Source organism: Cupressus sempervirens, chromosome 7, assembly GCF_028749045.1.
Source record: "Cupressus sempervirens isolate cs-2001-9-10 chromosome 7, ASM2874904v1, whole genome shotgun sequence".
Lineage (NCBI taxonomy): Eukaryota > Viridiplantae > Streptophyta > Pinopsida > Cupressales > Cupressaceae > Cupressus > Cupressus sempervirens.
In genome coordinates this window covers 759,380,965-759,391,826 of record NC_143124.1, presented here as the reverse complement: position 1 = coordinate 759,391,826, position 10,862 = coordinate 759,380,965, and the positions used below count along the sequence as shown (strand labels likewise).

The 10,862-nt window shown below is 36.3% G+C and overlaps 1 protein-coding gene across 1 annotated transcript; it reads left to right on the top strand.

The window, feature by feature from the left end:
* The first annotated feature begins 820 nt into the window (after positions 1–820).
* LOC149549497 (chaperone protein ClpB1-like) lies at positions 821–10,426 on the top strand. Its single transcript, XM_089794326.1, has 8 exons — positions 821–957; positions 5,334–5,804; positions 6,424–6,593; positions 6,697–6,842; positions 6,950–7,091; positions 7,359–7,540; positions 7,689–7,709; positions 10,070–10,426. The coding sequence occupies exons 1-8, from the start codon at positions 821–823 to the stop codon at positions 10,424–10,426; spliced, it is 1,626 nt and encodes a 541-aa protein (XP_089650452.1).
* The last annotated feature ends 436 nt before the right edge of the window (positions 10,427–10,862 follow it).

Below are 10,862 nucleotides of genomic sequence, written 5' to 3'. Positions count from 1 at the left end.
TGAAATTGAGATGGGGGGGACTTGAATAGGCTAGAACCCAAAAAATTTGAGAATTTTAAAGATAGGATGGCCATCTAGTTTCTTTTGAAGGAAGGGGGCTTTTTTCCCTACATGTAGTCGATGATAGGGTATGATGAGAACTATGCGCTCTAGTTTGTTAATGGTTGGAATGATAAAAAGGTCACCATTAATGGAATCACATTCCAAGTCACTGAGGAAGTGATTTCCATGGTGACTGGCCTCTCAATGAAGGGGAAAAAATGGAGAAAGGTAACCAAAGTCACTGATGAGGCCAGTATGAATAGCTTCTTTGCGGATGGTGAGGAACCAATTTGTTATAAAGGAGGGTTTAAAAGAGACAAGTTGCCCACCCCATGGGATGATGTGTGTCTGGTCCTTATGAGGTATCTGACGCTGGAGGGCAGGTTTGGTGTTTGCTATTACTATCATTTCCCTTTGTTAAATCATTTTAGGAATAGGTATTTCATTTCTATCCCTTTTTACCCCTTGCATTCTCTTGAGGATATGGTAGCTGATGTTAGGGAAAAAAGTAGTAAAGGTTTAAATTTTACCATAATTCATCAAGGTTTAATTTTTTGCCTCTATTAGTTTCACCTTACCCAGTGCCCCCCAAGGGTGATGGTGGTTGATAACTAGTGCTATCGCTAGAATTCACCCCCAAGCTCCAATACGGGCACCAAAATCCACACCCCCCAACCCTCCCTTGGTAGGGAAATCAAGAAAAAGAAAAAAAAACTTGATATAACAGTGGAACAAAAAGGAAACAAGAAGTTAAAAATTGAAAAACTGGTTAAGGTTGATGGAGAGGATTTGGAGGAGGAGACAGGGGGTAAGGCTAGGAGGAGATCTGGTAGGCTTGCACAATCTCAGGCTAGGTGCAAACAGAAATCCATCAGAGTCCCAACTCAGGAGGTTGAGGAAGATAGTTCAAAAAATAATAATGAAGGGAGGGAGGAGGAAGATATTTCCAACTCCAAGAAGGAGGATGGCAAGGAAGAGGGGGAGAAAAGTTTTAACTTGGGGGATAACTCGATGGATAATGCCCAGACCCAAGCATCTGTTGGTAATGTTGTGAATACGAAGATCACCCATGTGACTGCTAGCTTCTCCCTTAAACCCATTACCTTTTGTGGAGAGAGAAGCATAATGGACACCTCCCCCATAACTATTTCCTCCCCCGTTAAAGATAATTATAAGGTTTCCTCTAACCCAAGGGTTTTGTAGGAGGATTTCCAGGAGCAGAATGCTAAGGAGGAAGCTGTAAAGGTGGAAGCAAAGACTAAAGAAGGGACTAAGAGGCTGCAGGAATGATATACCAAACTGGAAAGGAGGGTTAAAACTTTGGAGGAAGGGTTTTTTACCTTCTCCAAATTCAGCCTCAAAGTTACACATGTTGCTGCCACCACCCTCCAGTTGTTGGCATAGGAAAAGGAGGACACAAGTATGGACATGGAAGATCACAAGTTGCTCTTCAAGTTCCTTGTGAATGAATGGGCACGGATCTTGCTGGATGCGAAGGGGAAGGGGAAAAAAGAAAATTAAGTTGTTTAAGTTTATTGGGATCCTTGGATCCAAGACTTTTTATGTTTTACTATTGGCTAAGGTTTTGTTGGTTTACAACTATTATTAGGACTCGAGTTGGCCAATGTTGCCAATTTTGGTTATGATAAACTCTCGTAGTTTTCTAGTTTTCTCTAGTTGGTGTTAGCTTAGTTGTTCTATTTCTCTATTGGTTCTTGTAGACTATTAGTTCTTGATGTTTAGTTAGTCTTTTGTCTACTGGTGGTTCTGTTGGTAATGCGCTGGTTACCAACTTTTTGCTTGTATGGACCAACCCCCTTGTTTTGGTCACTTTTAATTTCAAAAACAAAAATAAACAACCAAATAAACTACTATTTAACAACAATAAATGACCAAATCAACAACTAAATCAATAATTGAAATTGTTAGTCATAAATTTGGTTGAGAGATAAATGTTTGGCAATAAAATACCATTGGTCACGTAATCAAAATTAGTCATATATCCACAATAATTAGTAGTTTATTTCACTAGTACATTTGAGGTCATTTTTCGACCAAAATTTTTGACCATTTATTAAATTGGTCGGTATGGAAAGGGAAAATATGGCTTTTTTTAAATCTATGCCTGTGTTGGTTGAAATTTTGACCAACATGAGCTTAATATGTAAAAAGGGAAAATGTCGCCCATTTCATTGATTCTATTCAGCTTCAACACGCGTGGGAGTTGAGGAACTAGAGCTATTTGACCAGAGATCTGCTCTGATGGGTGCATTGATCTTGAATTTATTTCACTTTTTTCTGTTATCATTCAGTTCTAGAGAAAATAGCATCAGGGTAGGGTTTACATTTGTTGGGAAAGAGCTACATTGCACACGGCTAGTGGTAGCATTCAAAGTTGGCCCCATAGGGCAACGCGTTCTGCACTGCGCATGATCGTATCTTTGATGGCTAGAAGTTCTTCAAAAGTATGAAAAATTGGAGGGCTTTGTAGCAGCCATTCCAGTGTGCATAGCTGGATCTCGATCGCCCAAGGGCTTGGAGCACTCGTGTTCTTTTCACCGCTCAAAGCTATTGTTACGACCACAAAGAACCAACGAATCCCAACTACGGATACATGAGAGCCGAAGCTTCTAAAGGCATTCCATTCGACTAAGCATCTGGATAATCTAGAATGCGATGTGGCATATGTGAGCTATGGGCTAACTGGGGCTCGATTTGTTAAAATAGTATTGATATTTATTTTTTGGCAGTCGATGCATTTTATACAGAGTTAAATTCATTATGATGTAATAATTTAGAATTCCTAAATCATTGGATATCATAGGTAGATTGGGGTTTCATCCAAAAAATTAAAATTTAGTATTATGCTATAAGAACCTCATGTGTTGGTACCTGATGTTGAGACTTACATGTAGGCAAGTGTCTCACAGAAGAGTTATCACATTCATATGACAAAACAATGAACCATACTGCAGCTCTTACATCTACCAGATATGGTGTTAGTAGAATGAACATGCTCAAAGCTTGCTTCTCTCGAGAAGTACTACTTATGAAGAGAAACTCTTTTGTCTACATAGTTAAAGCAGGACAGGTGAGTCACTTGGATCCCAAATTTGGGGAGCTCAAGCATTCCTTTTATTTATCTTATCAGAGAAAGAAGAATGAATCCTAACAAATATATAATGTAGATTGCAGTTATTGGGGCAATCACAATGACGCTATTTTTGTGCACAAAAATGCACCAGTAGAACATTACAGATGGAATCTATATATGGGAGCTATGTTCTTCAGTCTAGTCCATATGATGTTTAATGGATTTCCAGAAATGTCAATGACAGTTGGTCGCCTTCCAATTTTCTACAAGCAAAGAGACCTCCTATTCTATCCAACTTGGGCTTATGCATTACCAGCATGGATAGTGAAGATCCCACTATCTTTTCTAGAAGCATTGATTTGGGTTTCAGTTACATACTATGTTATTGGCTTTGCACCAGAAGCTGAGAGGTAACTCTAAAACTCTGTATCTTTTCTCATATGAAATCTTGGATGCATAAAAGTCATTCTGATCCACTCACAAGAGGTTTAATAGTTCTTTTTGAATAATATTGTTTCATAGATGTGAGAGAAATAATAACAAATATAATGATTTTAATCTTAACTATTATACATCAGTTGCTGTATTTATAATACTGTATTGAAGTGATTCTTTTCAACACCAACATTCCATCTATGGTCAAGAGATGGACAGAATAATTAGTTCTTCAAATTACTTTACCTAAACAATACTAATCTTGGGCCTCCGTAATTTAAACAAAGCACTTAGTAATGATCTTCATGATAATTTCAAGAACACAAAAATTGGTCTACTGTTGTAGCAGATAATTTGGAAGCTCGCAATGTATTATTTGTAGCTCCATTCTACCTCTTATTTACCAAGTTCAATGATCCTTACTTATTTGTTAGAAGTTGAGTTTAGAAAATGTTACACATTGAAAAAAATAGATTCATGCTGTGTAGCTCATGCTTATGATGCTCTGTACTCTGCTAGCTAGTCAAATTTGTATCCCCCACAACAGCCGGTTTTGGATTTTGTAAATATTTTATTTTAATTTCCTTTTAGTTATGCAATTAGAAACATGTCAGATGAGCAAAGAGATTTTTTTTTTAACTTTGAATTCTATATAGAAGTGCGCACAAACATGGCTCGGTTTGTTAGGTAGAGGTGAAATCAATCTTGACACTTAATAGTTTCTTCCTACAAATCACCATCTGCTAAATCTTATCAATACATATTTGGGCCTTGAACTCTGAAGTGTCCTAGTTTTTCTCATTCCAATGTTTCTTCCATGCAGACGACAACCAGCATTTCAATGCAAGCTCGTTTTATTCAGTTGTCTGCGATCATTTTGATGTTATTTGAGAAAACAATTTTACTTTTTCCCCCAAAAATTAACGTGTTGAAACCCGTCAGCTAAAAGATCTTTGTTCCACAAACTGGGAAGGTAGATAAGTGTTGATTTCTATTAATTACAAAACCCTCAACAAACCACTACAAGAACTATTCACTCCATCGAATTGATTGTCTCCTTGAACAACAATAGACAAAAGACTCCACAAAGATTGTTTGTGTTGTTATGTCGTCGAATTCGTGCACAGCATGCCGATGTATGATAAAAATCTTACAAAGCTAACCATGTTGATGATATTTCAATTATAGTGCTAGCTCAAAAGATCATATTACATGTTCAAGAAGCCATCCTTAAATTTATTTACGACATAAAAATGGGTGTGGGGAGTATTGAGTGGGTATTGGAAGGGAGTGACAAAACAAGAGTTTGGGACAATATTTTTTGAAACTAGGAGGATTTTTTAGTATGTCATGAATGCATGTGTTGTGATTCAGTTTCTCTAAGTGAAGCCCACATTCAAGAAGCCAGCCACCAAAGGTAGAAGACCTCTACGATCACTACTCAACATCTTTACTTACTAAGATATTATATGATAGAAGAATTAGTCATGTTGTTTGTATACAAATAAACCAGTGGTCATCAACCTATTAACCTTCTTGGACTATGCCCTTTAAGATGAGATGTTGTTAAATCTTCACTAATTTTGTCCATGAATTGATACTACTTAAATAGGCATATTCCTTTGTCTATGGGGAACATTTAAAGCAGACAACCTTTAAAAATCATTAGTCCCACATATTTTGGCTAATTAGGAATATAAGCACCTTCAATCATGTAAGGGAATGGACTCACATCATGTAAGTCTCAACATCATGTATATCCCGATTCTCATAACCCTGCTCCACAAGAAAATCCCCCCAGCACTACTTTAATCAAATGCATTAGGTGCGCACAATCGAGACAAAAGAAGAAAGGAGATTCTCATTTGGTTGTAGATCATCTTATTCTAGGATTATTGGAGGATTCACAGATTGTGGACAACTTTGAAGAAGCAGGCATGAGTGCTTTGGGTGTTAAATCTGAAATTGAGAAGCTGAGGGTAGAAGGAAAGAAGTCAAAGACTACCTTTGGTCATACAAACTTCCAGGCTCTGAAGATCTATGGGCGCGACCTGGTGGAACTAGCTGGGAAGCTTGACCCAATTATTGGCAGAGATGAAGAGACCAAGAGAATCATCAAAATTTTGTGTCGAAGGATGAAGAACAATCCAGTGCTAATTGGAGAGGCTAGTGTTGGAAAGACTGTTGTGGTGGAGGGACTGGCTCAAAGGATTGTTAGAGGAGATGTGCCAAGGCAAGTTGTTTTCTGCTAAACAAGTTCTTATTTTTAGCAATTCTGAAGTAAAGAAAAAGCTTAATAAGAGAGGAACATTTAACGTTTATGTCGGTCTTTTTATTTTTATTTTATATACCCTAGGGCTTCCTGTAGGATAGATAGTAGTAAGCATACATTAGTACTTGCAGAAGGATTTCATAATCTGTTTTATGTCAGTTATATTATTGTTCAAACTTTACATTCAAATTTTCCTTTGGTGGCAATATATACGTTACACTATTCTACATGGCACACCTCTTTCCAAATTAGCAATTGACAGTTCAAATGATGCAACACTATGCCCCCTTATATATTACTACAAGCTGAAATTAATAAGACTGAAGCAACTTGCACAAGCTATTCTAAGCTCTAGATATCTGGTCAGCATGATTCCTTGTGCATTCTGGTTAAAGATTGGCACGTGTCCTTGTAAACTAGTTTTGCCTTTGTAAGCTAACATATAATAAAATTTTGATGCTTGGGAATATTTAAGTAGTATTAGGATAGGGACTAGCATTAAATTTCAGTTTTTGCAGTTGGTTTGGGACTTCATGAATTTGCACTTTGACATTCATAAAATTTCTTTGGAATGTTGCAGTAATTTGCTGGAATTTAGATTGATAGAATTGGATATGGGAGCCCTAGTTGCTAGAACAACGTATAGGGGTGACTTTGAAGAAAGACTAAAATTTGTTTTGAAGGAGGTGGATGAATCCCAAGGAAGAGTCATTCTTTTTATTAATGAAATACATTTGGTTCTCGGTGCTGGTGAGTGTTTTTTTTTTATTGTTTTCTTTCTCCATTTGATTAAATCTAAATATGTATCATTATAATTAGTTGTCTTCAATTTTACAAAGGGGGTTTGTCCCAGGACGTGCTGAGGGTTCAATGGATGCTGCTAATTTATTGAAACCAATGCTTGCCCGCGGCCATCTGAGGTGTGTGGGAGCATCTACACTGGACGAGTATCGAAAATACATAGAGAAAGATGTTGCATTCGAGCGTCGATTTCAGAAAGTTGGCCCTTGATTAATTTTATTGGTGCATTTTATTTTCAGGTCATTATCACTATAAGATCACAGATCACCTTGTGAGTAGATTATCTCAACAAGTGTCTTTGGCAGGTGTACGTGGCTGAACCAAGTGTGGCCGACACAATCAGCATTTTGCATTGTCTAAAAGAAAAATACGAGGGTCACCATGGTGTGAGGGTCATGGACAGAGCGTTAGTGGTTGCTGCCCAGTTATCGATTCATTATATAACTGGTAAGTTCTTCAAATAGATATTCATATGATTTAAGTGGTGATAGAAAAAGATGACATTGTGTGGCAGCTCTTTAGATATGAGATTTTATCATAAATGGACAGAATTTTGATTTTAATCGAGTGATTGTGTATAATTAATTACTTGATTTTAAAGTATAAGAAGTTTGTTGAAGCTTAAGACACTCATTTTCATTGAGTAGAATGTAGATATTTTGTGGGCTTTGTGAAATTGATTAATTATTGTTTTCTTGTTTGGACTATGAACAGACCAAAATCTTCCTGACAAAGCAATTGATCTGATTGATGAGGCATGTGCAAATGTGAGAGTGAAATTAGATAGTCAACCTGAAGAAATTGATGCACTTGAAAGGAAACAAATTCAATTAGAAATTGAGCTCCACACTCTTGAAAAGGAGAAAGACAGAGCAAGCAAGGCTTGGCTTGTGGAGGTTAGTATGGAGATCTACCTTTCTTTTAAAAAGATTGTTTTGCTATATTGCATGAGCATTGTATACACACATAGAAAGAGAAGATTACTATGGTATGCAAGGGATTTCTGTAGGATAACGTACTATTCTTATTTTTCAAATTCCATAGGTTCAAAATGAACTTAATGAGGTTAGAATGTTGGGATTTAATAAATGGTTATAAGAACTTATTAATGGCCATGGATGAACCACCCACCAAATAGCATTGTCATTGTCATATTGTGGTGAGCATTCATATCTATAAACAAATTGGGCACCAACATTAGTAGGAATGATCATGAGGGAGTTCCATTGTTTAACATTCAACCTCACAAAAGATGGTCTCTTGTGAATCATTCCGTGTGAAAAGATGCATCATATAGATTGATTTCATTCAATAAATGTGCAATTGATTCCCAAAAAAGTGACATCTATATCTTTCAAAAGTTATGCTACTAAATGTTGGGCTCGATCTGGCATAATGAGCTACTTTACATTCCTCCTATGACCTTATTCTAAATCTCTCTAGGATAGATGTTTATTATTAAATCCATTCTCTACTTTGCATGTTATATAGCAGCTTGAGGTGTGCCTTATTGCTTGCATTGTGGTAATAGCCAGTGTTTGTTTGTAGAAAAAGGGTGAAGTTGAATTCCTTTTTCTAAAGAGATGAGCTACTTACTACAAACTCTCACGAGGAAACAAGAAGTTGACAAGAACATTAAGGATACATTGGACAAAGTTTTGGTTCTTCATTTTGGAAGGGCCACAAATATTGTCTGCATGTAGCTTGATGAAATTGTAATGTTTCCTCTCTAATGCCACCAACTACAATCAGGCCATCAACCCCTGCCCACTACTCAAAGAAGAATGACTAAAACATAGTGGAACTATGCTTCTGGCTCCACAATCACCGTGAAAGATCTGTAACTTTCATAATAGTTCTCTAATCTCCAAGATACATTTGTAACCACCACCTGCTGCAATTAGCAATTTGGAAATCCCTATGATGCTATAACTGTCTGTTTTTCCATTTTCAAAATTGAATTCTATTTTCTATTTTTGGGATAAGGAGCTTATTTTAGTCACATATGATCTCAAGGGGCATTAACCATCATATAGGTTAACCATTTGCAAATTTTATAGACTCCTGTTCAACTACTACACTTTATTAACAAGAACAGATTTCCACAATCAGTCATAGTAGAGAGATGCATATTCTGGATTCAAATTTGTTTTATCTCCTATAGCTCTTCTCATCCTGATGATGGATCACTGAGTGTGATTCAAAATGTTGATGCAAAAATGTGGCACACAATCGAATCCAGAATATGCATCTCTCTAGTACACTTTACTTTTAGTTTTTTTTTATTTTTAAGAGTGCTTACAAGTTCCATCGTTGCCTTATTCTTTATTTATGAATTATGTTTTTCATCATCAAATGTTTTGGTGTCTTGAAATTCATGTTCTATGTCATTAGCTCGTGTGAAATGACTAATAAGATTGCTCATTTCAATTTCCAATACTGAAGGTTCTTACTCTTCTGAGTTACTAGAGTTGAAGAATAAGTAATCTTTTTTTCATCAGGGTGAATTTCGCTTGTTCGCTCTTGTTATGAGAAGCATCTTTTGACTGTTTTATGCCCCATACCTCCCATTTCATGTCTGTCTGTTTCTTTTATTAGAAAATATCTAGAATCATAGAATGACTTGTCTGTCTTGGGTTTAACTGTAGCACTAATTATATTTTTATTTAAAAAGTAATTTTTTCTTTCAAATGATTTCATCCCTTTGACTTGAAGAAAATAACAGCCTAGTTCCAAACACTACATAGTTTTCTTAGCCTTTGATGAGTAGTTGCTAATGCACAATGAATTATGGAAAACAGATGTCTGACACCAACTACAATGTCATTCTGAAAAGTGAAAATTATTAGTTGGGCCTGTATAATAAAGTTTGTTGTCTGTTCATTTACTCTTTTATTTTTTATTAATAACTTACTCATTAAAAATTATGTAGATCTTTCACCTCCACATTTTAGCCCTCTTGTGATCTGTGTCTTGCAAAAGTGCCTTCGAGTTGTCAAGTCAAGTTCCAAAAGTCAGAAGCTTGCCCACCGGACAATGATTTCATTCTATGTGGCCAGTGTGATGAACTTTCTTTTGTAGGCTCAGGTGTGTATCTATTCTTCCTCATATAGTTCATTCTGAGTTTGAATTCAGATCCTTATGTTGACAAGTGGATATTTCCTCTCACATGCTAATTCAAGGTCATTATCTTTCACAATTGTGACTAATTTGCTTCCAAAAATCAATCAAGTATATCAATCTGATCATGGTTTAGAAGATTTTCTTTGTAAATGGAGTCCATTGAGAAGTTTGCTTCATTTTCCCAAGGCATATTATCCAAAGAGCAAGTGAGATCCAGTTTGGAATCAATAGATACTCACTTTTTGGGAAAAGGCAATCCTATTGTTCAATGATCTCTTTCCCAAGTGCTGTCACTTGTAAAGAATACAGATTGTGAGAGGAAATCTGGTGCAGCAACTGCATTTGCATCCTCCATAGTATCTGCAATGACAGAGGAAATAGTGGAAAACTTTCCTTCCCTTGTTACATTATGCCATAAAGTGTTTGGAAAGAACTTTTCTATCTTGTTGGCTTTGTTGTGTGCGCACAGAGATCTTTTTGGTAGAATTGCTGAGGCTTGGGATGATTATTTCTTATTGGGTCTGAAACTTGCCAGATATTTTTATCAGACAAGTAGAGATAATGGTAATCTCCAAGTACATCATGTTGATAATCAAGACTCTTCTTTGGATGATCGGTTCAAATTTTATCAAATGAGACATAAAAGTACAGAGAAGTAGTCACTGTCTGTTTCTATGGGTGGCGGATGTTCTAATGATTTGGCTACTATAGCTTTTGTTTCTTTTATCCAATCCATACCATTCTCTGTTTTGTTTATGTTAAGTGCAAATTGTTATCAATCAAAGCTTTTGAGCTGCGTGTACATGAAAGCCATTCTGGAGGCAAAATTATGTCAAGTTTCTTTTGATTACATTAACATGCTACAGTTGATTTTGCATTGGATTTTACAAATAGAATCATCATCGAGCAAAGAGGCAGACTCAAAAGAGCAACTAGAAACTTGCTTTTCTCTCTTAAGGCATCTTCTGATTCATGCTATAGAGGGATTCTGGAGTGATTATTGTACGGATAGACTTGATGCTAGTTTGGATATGATGTCTATTGAAGAAATCATTCACACAGTTCTAGGTCATCCTGTAATAAACTTGTTTATGC